This window comes from Salminus brasiliensis, chromosome 6, assembly GCF_030463535.1.
Source record: "Salminus brasiliensis chromosome 6, fSalBra1.hap2, whole genome shotgun sequence".
Classification (NCBI taxonomy): Eukaryota; Metazoa; Chordata; class Actinopteri; order Characiformes; family Bryconidae; genus Salminus; species Salminus brasiliensis.
The window spans coordinates 44,040,251-44,058,983 of NC_132883.1; the positions used below are offsets into that span (position 1 = coordinate 44,040,251).

At 44.2% G+C, this 18,733-nt stretch overlaps 1 protein-coding gene across 3 annotated transcripts in view; it reads left to right on the forward strand.

Annotated features, from left to right (window-relative positions):
- ogdha (oxoglutarate dehydrogenase a) overlaps positions 1 to 18,733 on the forward strand; it is a 37,226-nt gene that overhangs the window by 1,948 nt on the left and 16,545 nt on the right. Inside the window, exons 2-5 of one of the 3 annotated variants that reach the window (XM_072682521.1) lie at positions 1,210 to 1,641; positions 8,492 to 8,680; positions 10,815 to 10,917; positions 16,399 to 16,443. In XM_072682521.1, the coding sequence (XP_072538622.1) occupies positions 1,417 to 1,641; positions 8,492 to 8,680; positions 10,815 to 10,917; positions 16,399 to 16,443 (562 nt within the window). In that variant the 5' untranslated portion in view covers positions 1,210 to 1,416. Of the gene's footprint in view, positions 1 to 1,209; positions 1,642 to 8,491; positions 8,681 to 10,305; positions 10,400 to 10,814; positions 10,918 to 16,398; positions 16,444 to 18,733 lie in introns of all 3 variants that reach the window. The other 2 variants (XM_072682520.1, XM_072682519.1) reach the window with 2 other exon arrangements.

Below are 18,733 nucleotides of genomic sequence, written 5' to 3' on the forward strand. Positions count from 1 at the left end.
GGCCGGGCCTCGGTTTCGGTGAGTTAGCGGAGAAATCTGGAACGAACACAAGGTCAAGGAGAACTAACAATAGCTATTTTTGTGCTCCTGGGCTCCCCTGTAGGTGAGGAGTGTAATTCGCTGCTTTAAAAAAAAAAAAAGAATAATACAAATCAGGCTTTGCGCGCCCCCTCATGGACAGGCAGCTGTTCACATGCATTTCTGGACAAGCTGAGAGATCCAGGCGCAGCATGTGGACTGAGGCGGTAGAGTCATATTACAGGACTTTACACTAATATGACAGTTCTAGAGAGAGGTCTGGTCTCGGGTGCAGCTCCACCAGAGCTCCATAGGGCTGTAGCGGCGTTTCGGCCTGGAGGGGGAATGCCGGAGGCGCTATTCTCCCTGTTGCGGTCAGTGGAGTGTCAGCATGACTCTGAAGCTGCTTATTTAGGGTGCTATTATTAGGTACTGTTGCTTTAAGTTATACGTGAGCTAATCTTTGCATAGCCATACACTTCAACAGCGTGTGTGTGTGTGTGTGTGTGTGTGTGTGTGTGTGTGTGTGTGTGTGTGTGTGTGTATGTATGCATAGTGCAATCACTAGGATAGGATACCTCCCAGTGACCCCACCTTCATTCACATGAGCCTTTTCTGTCCGGTTAAGCTCACTCCGTAACTCCAGCAGTCAGTCAGTCAGTCAGACACTGAACCTAACCGGCTGGGTCAGGGATTGAGGTGACTGGGGCCGATGAGTCAGAGTGTGCCAGTAAAGTTATATAACCCGCTGTATATTCTAGCCTCTGTTGTGGCAGCTTTAGAGAAGCTGTTACACCTCTTTAACCTCTAGCCTGGTTTAACACTTGTCCAGATCTTCTAGCGTATGTTGCAGGGAGGTGGGTTGTTAATGAATTGCCTGTGTTATTGTGAATTGCCCCTCACACACTAGGATGATTACTCAATTATTAAGCTTAATGCAGAGACTTTCGCATATCTTATGGAGTCCCACAGGGTTCTATTTTAGGGCCTTTGACACTAATTATGACCGAAGTGTCCTGCCTTATCACCTTCAGGAACGGTCTCACTGTTCACCTGCTGCCTAATATCTAAACCCTTCGACAGGAGCCCCTGTAAAAGGTCGTCACCTGTCAGTGGTTTTAATGTTATGGCTGATAATTCTATTCCCAGACTATTGATTCATCTACTAATAGTCTTTTGTGTCTTTTCCAGGTTGGTTAAAATCGGATCGAGCAGTTGACCATTGCCCTCTGCATCAGTCAGGAGAAGACCTTCTCTGGGACATCAGTAACATCTCTTCCGTTTTGGGGAGCTGAAGGGGGGGGGTGATCTTTCTCTCCTTCTCTCTGCTGGTGGGAACGCCCGGGAGCACACGTTGCTGCGTTTCGGAGAGTGCGACGCTCTTTTTATCGGACTGCAATGCACCGCTTAAGGACTTGTGCGGCGCGGCTTCGGCCAATCACGGCCTCTCAGACTGCTAAAAACCCGTCACAGCAGAGGCCTGTGGCTACACTCAGGACGTTCCAGCCCATCCGGCGCTACACGGCGCCGGTGGCTGCCGAGCCGTTCCTGAACGGGACGAGCTCGAACTATGTGGAGGAAATGTACTACGCCTGGCTGGAGAACCCCAAGAGTGTGCACAAGGTAAGAGGAAGAGGTCGAGCAGCTGGATCTATGGGAGGAAAACGACTGGGTGGTCTTTCTGGTGGTGGGGTTGCCTGAATGCATCGAGCTACTTTAAGGTGCACCCACTGCTGATGCACTCACACACACACACAGCTTGTCTAGTCCCTGTAGAGATGTACTGCCAATAGAATAGGGGCAGGTAAACATCATGACTCTATTGGCACCATGTTGCCTAATGCCAGACGTGGGCTAGAGGGGTATAAAGCCCCCCAGTATTGAGGAGCTGTGGAAGAACTGTGTCCTCTGGAATGATGGATGGATGGTTGGTGCCCTTGCTGCTGAAGACCATCAAATCCTCACAGCAGTGCTTCTCCAAAACCTAGTAGAAAGCCTTTCTTCTTCCCTGGACCATAGAGACGGTTACTCCCAACAAAAGCTGGATATAAGCTTACATTTACCACCTGCAGGGTAGAAGGGACGTCCACAAATATTTGGACACATTGTGTATGTATATGTAAGCTTAGGTTCACGGCCAACGCCTTAGCTCGGGGCAAGCTTGTCAGCATGTTAGTTCAGGGCTAAAGTGTTAACCAGTGGCTAGTGTGTAAGCTGACAACTGCAGTGCCATGTGTTCTCTCTCTCTCTCACACACACACACACACACACACACACCATTTTCTGGTCACTGGAACTAGAACAGTGGAACTGAAACTTGTTGATTTGTGTTTCTGTGCTGCTTAGAAACCAGTCTGAACGGGTAGGGCTGGGCGATATGGCAAAAAAACCCAGATATCACGATATTTAAAGATATTTATTACGATACATGTAATCACAGACTAAAACATCAGTATCAGATTCTTATAAACTACTATTCATATTGATTTATACTCAACATCTGCAGCTCTTCATCTAAATAACCCTTCAGTCTAATCACACTGTTAGTAATGAAACCTGCAGCTGATCAGTGTTTATTAAGCACTAACAGTCTCCTCCATATGCTTAGACAAGCTTACTGTTATCATGATACCATCCCGATACTACAGCAGGTGGTCCAATGCACTTCCACTATGGCCCAGGGGTCACGAGTTCAAGTCCGCAAATCTGCTTTGCCAGCAGCGAGAGCACAGTTTGCCGTGCTTTCTCCAGGTGGGTAGCTGGCGCTGTCTCCCTGCACCAAGCAATGCTGGCTAGCACAGGTGTTTGTTAGCTGGTGCGGTGGAGCCGAGGACCCGGCACTTTCCTCAGAGCGTGTCGGCTGCCTGACGATGCTGCATCAGTGTCAGTTCAAAAAGAGGTGATGGCTGACTTTGTGTTAAGTCCCTTCCCTCCCAGTTTCGGGAGCATTGCTAGCTACATACGGGTGGGTTAAATGTCTGAACTGGGAAAAAGGGAAAACTTTAATAAGACCACATCGTTCCCCCAGTCCCAAACGCCACTCCTGCAGTCCTGTTTTACCATCTATTGGTAGTGGTGTTGGGCCAAATGTGTCTGTTGGAAAGCGGTATGTACGTGTGAGGTCACATTGCTTGTATCCCTGCTGGATATTTTTAGAGCGGTCACGGGAGTGTAGCCGTCCCAGAACACACGGGCAGCACATCGTTACCTCCAGTAGTCCTGTAGGTCCTAACACTGCCTTTTTCACAACACCACAAGGCCTACATGCTTCAAACATGACCTGTAAAATGACCAAAATTAAGCTGGACCCAAAGCCTGGTCACCAAAGGCCTTGGTTTTAGTGCAGTTAGCACGCTACCGTTGGCTAACCTGCAGCCATAAACACAAAAGTACACAAAGTAAATAACTATATCTGATGACCTGATACTGGCGAGAGTGTGGGCCTGCACGCCTAGAGCCAGCAGAACTGCTGTGGTTGGAGCTGTGCTTAGCTTGAGGCTAACTCGACATTAGCGGGCAGGCTAACGCGGCTACTATAAAAGGTAAACCGCAGACTAGGCAAATGTTTGTGGACAACCCTTAAAAAAGCAATTGGCTACTTTGAGTAGCACCCATCAGTGACACACGGCTTGTCTAGTCACTGTAGAGAAGGACTCTCTGGAGCAGATATATAAGACATGACTCTATTGGCACCATGCAGCCTAATGCCAGGCGTGGGCTAGAGAGGGGTATAAAGCCCCCCCAGCAGCATTGAGCTGTGGAAGAACTGTGTTCTCTGGAATGATGATTTATTGCTGAATGCAATCAAACCATCACAGTAATGTTCCAAACGCCAGTAGAAAGCCTTCTTCTCTAGACAGTAGAGACAGAAGACACAATGAATGAGCAATTGTCCAAATACTTTTGTCCATGTAGTGTAGCTAACAAGTAATAGCTTATTGCCACCAATTAACATCGTGCAGGTCGCACCCTTGCTTATGTGATTCTCCACAACTTCCTGCGTTACTGGGAGCAATGGCCAAAAATTTACATAATCGCCATCATGCTTAAACCTCTTATCTTCAAAACAGAAATTTTGCAGGGGAAGGATGAGGGCTTTCGTTCAGTGTGTAGCCAGGTCTTTTGTCTGCAGAGTTGGACATGGGGTTGAATCCGTCCTCTTCGAAACGGCGATCGCTCGGAAGTCTTACTCCCACTCCAGCTCCCCGGACCTCTCTTCTGTTCCTGTTGTTCTTTTGAGAGAAGCTGAGGCTTTCAGGAATGAGGTCCCACACCCAGCCACATTTACAGCCAGATCAACAAGTTGTTTTTTTTTTTTTTTAGAGAGAGTAAATAACATTTGTGGTATAAGCTGCATTTCACTTATCTCCGAGGGGTGGAGCTGGGAATGACATCTTGGGGGTGTTCCAGCTAAGCATTCCGATAATCCTACACTATTTCAAAACATTTCAGAGTTTACCACAACTGGTTACCGATCTAAACCACCTCCAAGCCTCAAAAAGTCATCAGAACAGAAGAGACATGTGAATAAACCACATACGGACCAATACAAGGACATAATAGACTATGTCCAAATATTTGTGGAGACCCTTTCTAATGAAAGTATTTAGCTACTTTACGTTGCGCCCACTGCTGTCCAGAGAAGGACACTACATGTCCACATTTTTATGGACACCTCCTTCTAACAAATGCATTCAGCTAATTGAAGTTGCACCCTTTGCTTCTTTGATCTAACCAAAATATTTCCCTTTTTAAATTATTTATTTATTTTTATCCGTTTTTTTTTTTTACTCGTATCCTCCCCAATTTGGACCGCCAATTACCCAATCCCTATGACTAGTGAGGGCGGGCTGATACGCGCCCCCTCCGACGCTTGCGCAGTTACGCAACATTACAGAGATACCAACCTGCAGACACCAGTACCGTTGTGGGGGGGGAGCGCCATCTACCCACCCAGGTCCCACTTTTTGAATCCCAATTTAGCATTGTTAGCATTGTGCTAAGTAAGCATTGTTAGCATTACACCTAAACATCATGGAAACACGCCCACAGGGTGGAGGGTTGGGGGGGATTACACCCCTCTAGCCCACGCCTGGCGTTAGGCAGCATGGTGCCAATAGGTTCATATTTACTATCCGCTCCAGATAGTCCTATTCTATTGGCAGTACCTCTTTACAGGGTCTAGACAAGCTGTGTGTGTGGGAGCAAAGGGTGGGAGCAAAGGGTGGGAGCAAAGGGTGGGAGCAAACTTCAAGTAGCTGAACGCATTTGTTAGAAGGGGGTGTCCATAAAAATGTGGACATATAGTGTCCTCCTCTGGACAGCAGTGGGTGCAACGTAAAGTAGCTGAATACTTTCATTAGAAGGGGTGTCCACAAATATTTGGACATATTCTATGTCCTTGTTTTGATCCGTATGTGGTTTATTCACATATCTCTTCTGTTCTGATGACTTTGAGGCTTGGAGGTGGTTTAGATGTTTAGATGTTTGGGGTTTGTCCTGCATAGTTTCCTCGTTACGCCCCAGAGGAAGCGTGAGGTTGTACTGAACTTTGGCCTACATGTTTCCAGCCTTCTCTCTCTCCTGTTTCTAATAAGTGCATTTCGGCTTGTTGACTCAGAGGTGGTCTGAAATGGATAATTTACCATTATTTATTCGGCCTAGATTGACGCTAAAGCCGAATCCCTTCATTCTTTTGTTTGCTACAACATAGACTAAATAGCGCAGGCCTCGCTCCAGCCTCAGGCCGGCTCAGCTCCAGCATTTCTTCAGGAGTTCCAATAATAAACTGCTGTCTGGGACGCAGGCCCTGCCAGATAATGTTCTCCACGCATGTAGGCCTCGGTATTACTACAGCTGCCAGTTCCTCAAAGTGACACCGCTGCCACGTGGTGTTTGCAGGGCTGGGATTTGTTGTAGGAGTCCTGTTACACACAGTTGTAGGAAATATTCCTGAAAGGGGAAATTGCTCATCTCTCTTTGGAACAATCTGGAATTCAAACCAAGTTTCTAAAGGATAACAGTTGCACTACACCACAAATGTTTGTGGACACCCCTTCCAATGAAGACATTTAGCTACTTTAACTTGCACGCACGCACACACTGCTTGTCCAGTCCCTGTAGAGAAGTAGTACTGCCAATAGAATAGGACTCTCTGGAGCAGATACAGTAAACATGAACCCATTGGCACCATGCTGCCTAACGCCAGACGTGGGCTGGAGTCTGCAGCATAAAAGATCTCGAACATTTGAGTCAACGGAGCAACTCAAGCAGCTTTTGTAATCACTCATTAATCATAATCCAGATAAAATGTTCAATTAATGGTGATTCTGGTTTGAGGTCATGTCACCCAGCACTAGCTAAAGGGGTATAAAGCCCCCCAGCATTGAGTGCTAGTACTTTTGTGATGAGGTGGGGTGGTGAGGATACAACATCCCAACCTCACTAATGCTCTTGTCGCTGAATGCAATCAAATCCTCACAGCAATGCGCCTCCAAAATCTTGTAGGAAGCCGCCTTCTTCTTCCCTGGACAGTAGAGACTCCAACAAAAGCAGGATTTTTTTTTCTGTCTCTCCTAATATAAATACAGTGAGTCCAAGAAGTATTTGATCCCTTGCTGATTTTCTTTGTTTGCCCACTAATAAAGACACTATCCTTCTGCACTTTTAATGGTAGATATATTCTAACATGGAGAGACAGAATATCAAGACAAAAATCCAGAATATAATTTTAAAGAATATATTTTAATTAATTTGTATTTCAATGAGGAAAATAAGTATTTGATCCCTCTTGCCAAACACACTCAATACTTAGTGGCAAAGCCTTTGTTTGCAAGCACAGCGGTGAGACGTTTGTTGTAGTTAACCACAAGTTTAGCACACACACCAGGGGGAATTTTGGCCCACTCTTCTTTGCAGATCCTCTCTAAATCATGAAGGTTGGTGGGCTGTCGCTTGGCAACTCTGACCTTCAGCTCCCTCCATAGATTTTCGATCGGATTGAGGTCTGGCGACTGGCTGGGCCACTCCATGACCTTAATGTGATTTTTCTTGAGCCAATCCTTTGTTGCCTTTGCTGTATGTTTAGGGTCGTTATCATGTTGGAAGACCCAACCACGGCCCATTTTCAGATCCCTGGCAGAGGGGAGGAGGTTGTCCCTCAGGATTGTGCGGTACATGGCTCCATCCATCTTCCCAGTGATGCGGTGAAGTAGCCCTGTACCCTTGGCAGAGAAACACCCCCAAAACATTATGCTTCCACCTCCATGCTTGACGGTGGGCACAGTGTTCTTGGGGTCATAGGCAGCATTTTTCTTCCTCCACACATGGCGGGTGGAGTTGAGGCCAAAAAGTTCAATTTTGGTCTCGTCTGACCACAAAACCTTCTCCCAATAACTTGGTTCATCTTTCAAATGATCATTGGCATACTTGAGGCGCGCCTCCACATGTGCTCTCTTCAGCAGGGGTACCTTTCGGGCACTGCAGGATGTGAATCCATTGTTGCGCAAAGTGTTGCCAATTGTTTCCTTGCAAACTGTGGTCCCAGCTGCCTTCAGGTCATTTGCTAACTCCTGCCGAGTGGTTGCAGGACGATTTCTGACTGTTCTCAGCATCATTGCCACCCCACGAGGCGAAATCTTCTTTGGAGCACCGGGCCGAGGTCTGTTGATTGTCATGTTATACTCTTTAAACTTTCTGATAATTGCACCAATAGTTGTTACTTTCACATCCAACACCTTACTAATCTTTTTGTAGCCCATTCCAGCTTTGTGAAGGTCAACAATTCTGACTCTGAGGTCCTGTGACAGCTCTTTGGTTTTACCCATGTTGGAGACTTGAAATCTGTGTGATCTGTCTGATTCTGTGGACAGGTGTTTTTCACACAAGTGATTAGTGAGAACAGGTGGCTTCAGGTCAGGTAACAAGTTGATTGGGAGTGTCTAACTGGTCTGTAAAAGCCAGAACTGCTAATGAATACTAAGGGATCAAATACTTATTTCACTCCATGAAATACAAATCAATTAATATATATTCCTTAGATTTATTTTCTGGATTTTCTTTTTAATATTCTGTCTCTCCATGTAAGAATACATCTACCATTAAAAGTATAGAATGATCATGTCTTTATTAGTGGGCCAACGAAGAAAATCAGCAAGGGATCAAATACTTCTTGGACTCACTGTATACCCTTGATTTTGGAAGAAACGATGAACAGTGAGTAAGGTGTCCCAATACTTTTGTCTGAATAGTATACATGGGTTTTTGCTTGACAGCAATGTCAAAAAAAAAAAAGTTAATTTATCAAGAATTATTTATTTTTTCCTTGTTTTTGTTGTTTTTTTTAGAATAAAAAATATATATTTAATATTGTAATTAATATTTAATATTCAATTTAGTCCCTAAACCCTGACACTCTCTCTCTCTCTCTCTCTCTCTCTGTCTCTGTCTGTCTCTCTCTCTCTCTCTCTTCTAGTCTTGGGACATTTTCTTCAGGAATGCTAACGCTGGAGCTCCTCCGGGCACTGCCTACCAGAGTCCTCCTCCGCTGGGGGTGAGCCTGGCCGAACTGACCCAGGCCCAGTCTCTGGTCGGGGCTCAGCCCAATGTGGAGAAGCTGGTGGAGGACCATCTGGCTGTGCAGTCCCTCATCAGGGCCTACCAGGTTAGTCCAGCCTGCCAGTGCTATAAACCAGTAACACCAGTTTCAGTCAGTCAGGCTTGTTTATGTAGAAATACTGAGTCCGCTCCAGTTTAGCTCTTTATAGACATTGACGCCATCAGGCTTCCTCCAGACCCGTACCGATGAGTTGCTGAGTTACTGTTCCTGACAGCAGGATGCATTCTGATTGGTCGGTAATGTTGTAACTGTGATGTGAATGTCATTGATGATATATCTGTGTTCTAGCTTGGTGTGGCACAGGTAGGGGCATGTTATTGGCCTCTCAGTTTCTAAATTGGCCTGAAACCTAGTTTCAGAGCCTTCGCTTAAATAGGAAATATTCTGAGAGATCCAGCAGCCATTGCTCTGTTGTGATTTTAATATAATAAACTAAATGTGATTATCATAAACTGGTACCGTACTCCAGTCTCTGACTCAGATGTTAGTATTTCAAATCCATTTCATACCTCAATATTAAATCCTTAAAATGGCTTGTAATTAGAGGTGCATGTAATTAGTTAACATTTCTATTTAATGAAAATGTATTATTGTAATCTTAGCATACATATGTATGTATACAAATAATTATATAATTACATAATATTATATAAATATAATTTATGCTCCTATCTTCTGTTGAATGTGTTTACCATTTTAAACCATAACCAGGTAAGACAGTTAAGTTCACACTGTTCAAAACTACTGTTCAAAACTTTGGAATTAGTTTGAAGCCAAAATATAGATGTAGAACATTCCATAGATGTATAATGTTTATATTAATATGCTCAATTTTATATATTTATAGACTGGGAATCCATAGAATTAATACATTTTTTAAATATTTAATAAGATTTGTAGATGATCAGATTTGTACATTCATTATTCGTTTTTCTTTATTTGTTAATTTACCTTTGGTTCATTTTTAATTTGGTTAGATTATTCTTATATTTATTGTTATTTGTTTGTTATTTATTTTATTTTAGTTCATTCCCTATTTATTATAAATGCTCGGATACATTGAAAATTTATAGATTATAGAAAATAATAGATTATCATGCATTTAGTTTATTTATTTATTTATTTATTTATGTGTGTGTGTGTGTGTGTGTGTATATATATTATATAGAATGATAATATAGTATTGTGTTTTTTATTTTATTTTTATTTTATATTATTTATTTTTCTTCCAATTTGGTTCTGTCAGTTAATCCACCCGTTCGTAGCTCCCCCCACCACTAGCAATGTTCCTGATTTTAGGAGGGTAAGGACTTAAGGTGCCCTCTACCTGCCTGGAGAGAGAGCACGGCCCATTGTGCTCCCTCAGACTCCGGCTGCTGATGGCAAAGCAGCATCAGCAGCCGACTCGCAAACCCCCCGTTCCATAGTAGCCATTATAGTCGACTTATATATAGACAATAAGTCAATATTTATCATTCCAAACTTTTGAACAGTAGTGTATTCATTAAATAAATATATATTATTAAAACCAGATCAGTTTTAACCCCAATATTAGGGTTTATTACACAGAAGGTAACTCCAGGTGCGTCTGGACTTGCCTGAATCTGCATGGTAAGTGTCTGTAATGGCCTCCTCCTCCTGTCTTGTGACTGCTGTTGCCTTGTTTCCAGGTCATGGGGCATCATAATGCCAACCTCGACCCACTGGGCATCAGTTGTGTAAATTTTGACGAGGCCCCAGTAGCTACTGGGTACCAGCATGTTGGTGAGAAATGTTGTGTTTTCTGTTCCCCACAGCTCAGCAGATCACCATTAATGAGGCTGTCTTGTGTTATTGTCGCTTTCCCCTCCCCACCCCCTTATCTCTCCCTCTTTCCTACTCTCTCTCTCTCTCTCTCTCTCTCTCTCTCTCTCTCTCTCTCTCTCTCTCTCTCTCTCTCTCTCTCTCTCTCTCTCTCTCTCTCTCTCTCTCTCTCTCTCCTCCTCCTTTCTCTACAACACCACCTTCTCTCCACCCTCCCAATACTTTCATACTTCATCCTCAATCACACTTCCTTCATCCGCTCCATCTCCTGCTTCACCTCTTCACTGCGGCACCCACCCCGCCCCTTCCCTTTTTCCCTTGTGGGTGGTTTTACGTTGTCCCCCCTCGTTTGTTGGGGACCGCCTGTCTCCTGTAGATCCGGGGTCACCATGTCGCTCAGCTGGACCCTCTGGGGATCATGGATGCTGATCTGGACTCCTCCGTCCCCACCGACATTATAACCTCTTCGGATAAACTTGGTGAGGAGTTACGAACGACCGCTGAACCTCCAAAGTTTACTGACCCCTCAGCGAGCGCTGAGCAGGGGGTGTGAAACGGCATGCCAGGATGGCTGGGAGTTCTGCTGCTTTGGTTGCATCTCTGTTGGAGGTTGTAGTAGGTACTAACTAGGGTCCGATTGATGGGGAAATTTTTGGCCTGATTCAGACTTTAAGGAGCTAAAAGATTTTTTTTCATATATCGAAGTATATACACTGTATTATATAACAAAATAGGTTAAGTTAAACTAAAAAGCCAGGGCTCAATATATATTTTTAAATTATTATTAGCATTATTATTATTTATTTTGCCCTCTTATTCAATCCAACTACCTTAATGCTGAGTATTGAACAATACCGATCCAATCTATGTGTTTTGTATTATTAATAAAGACGCACAATTTAGGTTAAATGTGCTGCTAATTTGTACTAAAATAACAATACTTTCAGTGAATAGTTTATAAAAAGTCTGCGAAGAGTGTTTTCTGATATTTAAATTTTTAACCAGCCCTAATTCCGGAGTAAAGACGTGCCGGGTGTGTGTGTGTGTGTGTGTGTGTGTGTGTGTGTGTGTGTGTGTGTGTGTGTGTGTGTGTGTATATATATATATATATATATATATATATATATATATATATATATATATATATATATATATATATATATATATATACCACCACATGGTTTAGCCACCCTGTGTGGAAACCTTTCGGAAGGATTTCCTGTTCCATCTTAAGGTAGTTCCACACCGCAGACACTAAACTGCCCTCTTACCGTCCCAGAACGCTAAACACTGCTGTGTGGGTGGGGAGTTATATCCATTCATAGTGCCTAGGGGGTGCCAGAGGGCCCTCTGCTAGAACACAGTGTTAAAAACAAAGGATCGGAACTGACTCAGGCTAGAAATGGCCAATACTCGAGCCATTCAGATATGCCTGGATCAGCCCTGATCCCAACCCAGTGTTCTGTGACATAATATACTGTGATATTGCTCATTAGTTTTAGCTCAATTTTAAGGACATATGGAAAGTTCAGCGCAGAATGGATTATTGGCTGGGGGCGTCCGAATATTTTAAAATGTTTAGGTAAGAAATCTATTCTGACATTCTGGCAGTTGACTGAAAAACAGCATTCGGCGGTACAGGACAACTTGGCTGTCTCTGTCTCTGTAGATTGCCGAATCACTACATGATTGTTGCCAGGTATGACTCGGTTCTCAAATTCCCGCCTTTATAAATCCAAATAGAACGTCCATTATGTCTGATCTTTATTGGCCAAACGATACATCAGTTGGGTCCTAGTGCTAATCAGCTTCCGGCGGACTGATTGCCGTTGCTAGTCTGATGCGTCCACGAACACCAGCCATCCTGGATTTGAGTTTTCAAGCCCTTCTGAATGTAGACTAACGCCGACGCTGACTGTTCTGGGTGAAGGCTACATTGGCAAAGCTCTATTCTGAAGCACTTTTTGCTTTTGAGGATCTGCCAAGCTTGGCCTTCTTTTCTAGATGGCTGCTTTCGCTCGCGCTGTTTGGTGCCAGATTCGAGCCCTTCACTGTGTTCAGCTTTTTAGTCTTTGAAACTTGGCCTGCACAGATTCTTTCTCCTAACCGTGTCGAGACAAGCTGTTCTTTCCTTTCCGTTAACCTCAGAAAAGCCTTGGAGGCTTCCCGAGTGGTAGAGGTGTGGGGTGGTGCTGGATAGGTCAGCGTTACAGAGGGTGCGCGTATACCATAGCTCTCAGGTCAGCAGTCTGACGTCTGGAAGAAGGTCTCGCACATGTCCTCCTGAAGCTGAGTTTGTTTGACGTGGTCCTACAGCAGATATTCAAGCAAACCTGACCTGATTCACGCTGACTGACGGCTCCTCCAGGACTGACCCCTCTGCTTGCTAGGTGTACTAACTGTGATGGTGTGCACTTTTTAAATTAACACTCCTGCTGATACTCATCCTGAATAAACACACAACTGAAATAATCTGAGGCCCAAACTGTGTAAAAGTTTAACCACTTGAGTATTGACCATATTTGGTAGAGGTGCACCAACCAGGATGTTTTCTGGTCGACTGTCTGGCCAGTTGTTGGCCATTTTTCTTTGCAGTTTGTGTCTGAATACCTGAAGCTCATGCTGTGAACACTGAAGGTCCTTTAAATGTGCTTTAAGTTCCAGTAAGATTGAACACACAAAGCATTATTTGTGCTTTAAATGATCAAATTTTAGTAAAATTAAGGCTTAAATAAAGGAAAATGGAAAGTTACGGAACTGGCTATCCACCGTGTTTGGCCACGCCCACTTTCAGGGGTTAGTTTCTTTCGCTTTGTGTCAATTTTTATATTTTATTATATATATATTTTTAGCATTTTTTATTAGCATATTAGCCACGTCTGGGGCATCTATATCCGGGGTGGGAAGTGGGGTGCCAGAGTCCAGCACAGTTAGCAGACTTCCCTGCCACAGTTTAGCAGACCTACTGGACATAGAAATGAACAGGTGAGTTGAGTCAGGTGTGCTTTAGCAGGAAAAGCACAAAAATGTGCAGGAATTCGGCCCTCCAGGACCAGACCCCCCCCCCCAATATGTCTATATGTTATATGTTATCGGTCTATATGTTTTCAAATGTGAATAATTAGAGTTTAGTACCGTGTCAGTATCTTATTTACTCTCAAAATCACTGCAAAATCACCTGGAAGCAAAGTTATTTTCTATGCCGATTGGGTCTTGTTTGACTATCCTGGCAGATGCCGATTGTGCGCCCCTACAATGTTTAGATTGAGAACATCTGGTAGAGTCAGCATATATAAGGATCCAGTGAAGGAGGAGAAAGGAGGAGAAATCCTAAACCCTAGGCTAATCTTTAGCATACGTTGTCTATTGTTGCTGTCATGCAAAAACCTTGTATCTTCATAATTGCCATTTTTCACTTTTCGACATGATGTAAATCTAGCAGTTATTATTCATATTGTCTCTAAATCTCATGATGAACCGACCAGTAGAAATGCCCCAAAATCTTTTTCCATTGACTTCCATAGAAAGGGTTTTTTCCTTCACCTGCAAAGTTGCTTTTTCGGAGATACAAGGTTTTTGCTTGAGAGCCACAACATGATTTGTTAAAATTATCATTAAAATGAAAAGTACTTCAAGTAAAGTACTGCATTTAAATTTTTATTATTATTTTTTATTATTATTTATTTTGCTGAACAAGCCAGTCTGCGCACACAGCAGATGCCGTTTTGTTGGTTTGGCAGTGCCTGTGTTTGCATATAGGGCATGTGGGCAGGAAATTGATTTAAGCTCGGCTGTGTCGGAGTGTTTGTGTGGGCAGCGCTTTCTACATTTACTGAAGAAGGACCGCCTGAATGAGTGTGGTTACACCCGGTGTGGAGACCCAGGCAGCATGTGGCCACAATTCATCTTCCCCCTTATTTTCTTAGGAACAATTTGGTGAAAATCTCAACTTAAGTTTTTTTTAGTGTCTGAAGTTGCTTCTTTCCTTAGCATGGTGCTAACTGCAGTCCTAGATCATCACACACTCTCCCCAAACCACGTGGAGACGGTCAGGAGCCTGTAATAGACTTGCTTATGTGGTTTCTGATATGGATGCACCGATTTTTTTTATTTATTATATTATTATTATTATTTTTTTAGTTCCGATACATACACATTGCATATTGTTCGATACCCAATACCAGTCAGATATCATTGCTGAATTAATAAACCGTATATCTCACCATGTGGGAGAGACTTGAGGCATCAGGATTGACTTAATCATTATTTTATATAATTTAAAGAATTAACACCGATGTAAATGTACTAAATTACCATTTGTCATTTATTTATTTGCACATTTAATGCAGTTTCACACCAACAAATTAAAGTGAAAGGATCGGTTCCATGGATCGACCTAATTATCTGATACCCAGTTCAGCTAATTTTAATATAGGGACCGATACTCGATCCCAATATCAGATCGGTGCATCCCAAGTTTCTGACACTGTAAGTAGCTAGGTTTCAGAGTATCAAAACACTACATAAGCCATGTCTGTTCGAGATGGATTAACAGCTCCATGTGTTTTGAGGAGTGTGTGTGTGTGCTGTCATTTAGGCCTGTAATTAGCGCTCGGCTACACAATAGAGGCCAATGCTAGTAGAAAACATGGACCCAGTGGGTCCTGTTCCTTTCCGCTATATAAAAATGAGGCCAAAACTGACCGCTGTCTTGTCAAATTTGCGACCAGAGGCGGAGCCAGACTTGCCTACTTATTTGGTAGACCCCCATTCTTCCAGAGCAAGCCTCAGTGTCTCAGACCGTCTTCACTAAGTTTACTGTAGCAACCATGCACAGTGCAACTGCTCTCAAAAGTGAAGTTGCAGTATAATGAGTAGCTCCGCCCATCTCTGTATGTTTCAAATAGGACAGAACAGCCCATTTCCTCCTCTGAACTGTCTCTCCATCTCCAGTGTCTTCATATCCCAGCAGGTAGTTCTCCCTATGCTGATATCGGCCTATTTTTTTATTTTCCCCCAAAATCAGTTTTTACCGTTATTCTGCTGTAACGTAAGAAGGCGGGGCTACACTTAGGAATGAAGTGATCGACAGACAGACAGGCTTGGCTGGAACAGACAGGTTGTCTGCAGGACCTGCATGGCACCCCCTTTCTGTTCGGTACATGGAGTTGAGCTGTGTTGTAGAGGAACTTACTGTCAGAATCCAAACTGGGAATCCACTCTGCATCTGTGCTGGAAGCTCAATGAAGACGGTCTGAGATACTGAGGCTCAGTCTGAGAGAAGAGGGTGGGTCTGCCAAATAAGTAGGCGACTGATTAGACTGGTTGCAAATTTCCAACATGGCGGACAGTTTTTGCTTCATTTCTATAGAACGGAAGGGAACGGAACCACTGCGTACGTGTTTTCCTCTATTGCCTGTTAGCTGCATTAGCCTTGTAGCTTTAGCTTCAGTGTAAAACTAAAGAGGCAATTTTAGAACCACTAAAATGTCTGAATTGGATTTTTCACCAAACTACTTCCGCACTGAGGCCTTCCAGAGCTGGCTAAGTTTGTTTTGCTTTCCAGCTTTGGAGGAAACCACCACCAGCAGCTGTTGCAGTTCTGTGTGGTTGGACTGGTGCTGTGCTATGGCAGGACTTAAGGCCTTAATTCGTGTTTGGTTGTAGCTTGTGTTTTTCTTTTCTAGGGCTTTTGGCGAGCTTTGCTTTGTGGCAAGCTTTGCTTTGTGGCGTGGTGCCTGGTGTGATTTGTAGAAGTGGTCGGGTGTGGTGGCCGTTGTAGCCGTTAGCCTGGAAGACTGAGACGTCTCGATCAATAATCAGTCATGCTATTGCTGTAATTCGGCTGTTTAGTGCTTTATCAGTACGTCGTTATTAAGACTTGATGTTCATCAGCTAACTTCCATGTTGTCAGTCTCTAACCTCTCCCGGATCTTTCTTCCCTGTTACTGCTTCTCCAGACCTCGCACATTTCAAGGAGCGTCTAAGTGTTCTGACTGTTGGAGGTAGGCCTCAAGGACAGGCAGCACTACGTGTCTGTCGAGTCGATTTCCCCCCCTCGATTTCCCCCCTCTCTCCCTCTCTTCCTCTGTCTCTTGCTTCTTATTTGGTTGTAGTCGCTGCTGTTGTTGTTGTTTGGACGTAGGTTTGAGTTAGACAGCTGCCCTCGCCAAGTGTTGTGCCCCTTTGATTTGCTTGTAAGGTGGGAACGTCTCTGAGAGCTGCACGATTCACTTCACATAGCTGTAAAGACTGCACTAAGGGCGTTTTCACACCTGCACTTTCTAGTGTAGTTAAATCACCCTCGATGCGATTCGTTTGAAAGGACCCTCAAAAGGAGGTGGTGTCAGTCCGGTCCCAAATGAACCCAAATGGTACTGAACTGCTCCCATAGCCAGGTGTTAACCTGATGTACTGCCCAGATAATTACCGCAGCTATGGAGCGTTTGCTCCATGTTAAACTTTGGTGCTGCCAGTTAACCCACCCATTCGTAGCTCCCCCTAGCACCAGCGATGTTGAACACACATCTTCTCCAATGCATGTGAAGGCAGCCACCCCCTCCTTCCGAACTGACGCAGCTGCGGCATCCCCAGGCAGCAGACAAGCTCAGAGGACAGCAGCTCCACCAGCTAACAGATGCCTGTACCAGGCCTGGCAGAGAGTGCGTCCCATTGTGCTATCTCCGACTCCGGCCGCTGATGGCAAAGCAGCATGGCTCAGGATTCAAACCCGCGCCCCCCCAGACCACTGAACCACTCGGAGCCCCCTGTATTTACGTCCTTGCACCGCCCCAGACAGCCCTGACCAATGCTGGAACCCAATAAGTGGTGTGAAAACGCCCTGAAACGCCCCAGTCCTGAACAACTGGAAGGCAGCAGCAGCAGCCTGTGGCTGAACAGAAGCTCCGTGCTGTAGATATCTCAGCTCTCAATGTTCTCACCTCACCAGATTGAAAAGAGTCTTTGTAGCCTCCCTGGTGAGTGTTAGCGTTCTGGCTTTGGCTCCTCGGGGCAGTTGAATCATCAGCACTTCTAGACAGTGCTGTCTAGACCCTTGATTGGCTGCTTTTCCCTGTCGCCTGCATATAGAGCTGTAGAGCAGTGGCCTGTGGTGTGTTGCAGCGCCAGGGTGTTCATTTAAAGCTCAGCTTGTGTTGTGTGTTTCTTTGTAGCAAAAGAATTTCAAGTGGGCAATTGGAGACAACCCCTGCGCTATGCCCCCCCCCCACCACATTATTATTTTTATTTCTATTATTATTATTGATTGTTTTACAAATGGATAGTCTTTTTAATCATCTCATTTTGCACTATTTTTTTCGGGATGTCCCATTCAGGATGTTTTAACACTGATGTTTTAATGCTGAGTATCAGCCGATACCGATCGGATCTGATCTCTGTGTGTGTATAAATAATAATCCAGCTCCACAGTTTAGATCAGACGAGCTGCTGATTAACAGGTTCAGTAAAATCTCTTTATTTTCAGTCTCAGTTTCTATAATCAGACTTTCTGGACTGGTTGATTTAGTTTAGTTGAGACTAAAATCTTAAAATCACTGTTTTATAGAGTTTAATATCTGATAATCCAGTCTGACTCTCCTCCCTCCTGACCAATCAGCTCCCAGCTCCTTTACAACACTGCAGTCAACACTTCCTGTGTGTGTGTGTAGTGGTACACACTCTGGACTGGTATCTGTGGTTGTTGGTCCACTGGTGTGTAATAACTGGTTTATAGTGGGGAAGGTGCTGTGTGTGTGTGTGTGTGTGTGTGTGAGTGAGAGAGATATTGGGGTTTATATAGCGCGTGTGTTTTAGCATTAGCGTTAGCCTCCTCCACTCAGTTCTGAATGGGTTCTTCAGTGCTGGTTTATAAACAGAGAAAGGTGAGTGAGCGGTTCTGCGGTTCTCCCGCTGGTAAAACGGAGCGTTTCAGTGATGCTTTTTTTTTAAAGGATCAGATATTATAGTCTGTAGCTCCACTCTGCAGGACCTCAACTCCTTTATTTACCTTCTGCTGCAGCCGGCTGATCCTTTAATGGCACCTTAAGGGACGCTAGATGGCACTGTGAACACTGTGGTTGAAACATGGACTGAATTGATCCGATCACTAGATCGGATTCCTACTGTAAACTGTCTTGTTGAACTGGGTTTATTCAACTCTAATACATATATACAAAGAAGCAATATTTGATGCGGAGTATTTATTTGAGTTGAATGAATCCAGTTTAGTCGCTCGTTACCACAGGAGTCATTTTACAGTAGGGATGTCCCGATCCGATCCAGTGAATCCCGTGAAGC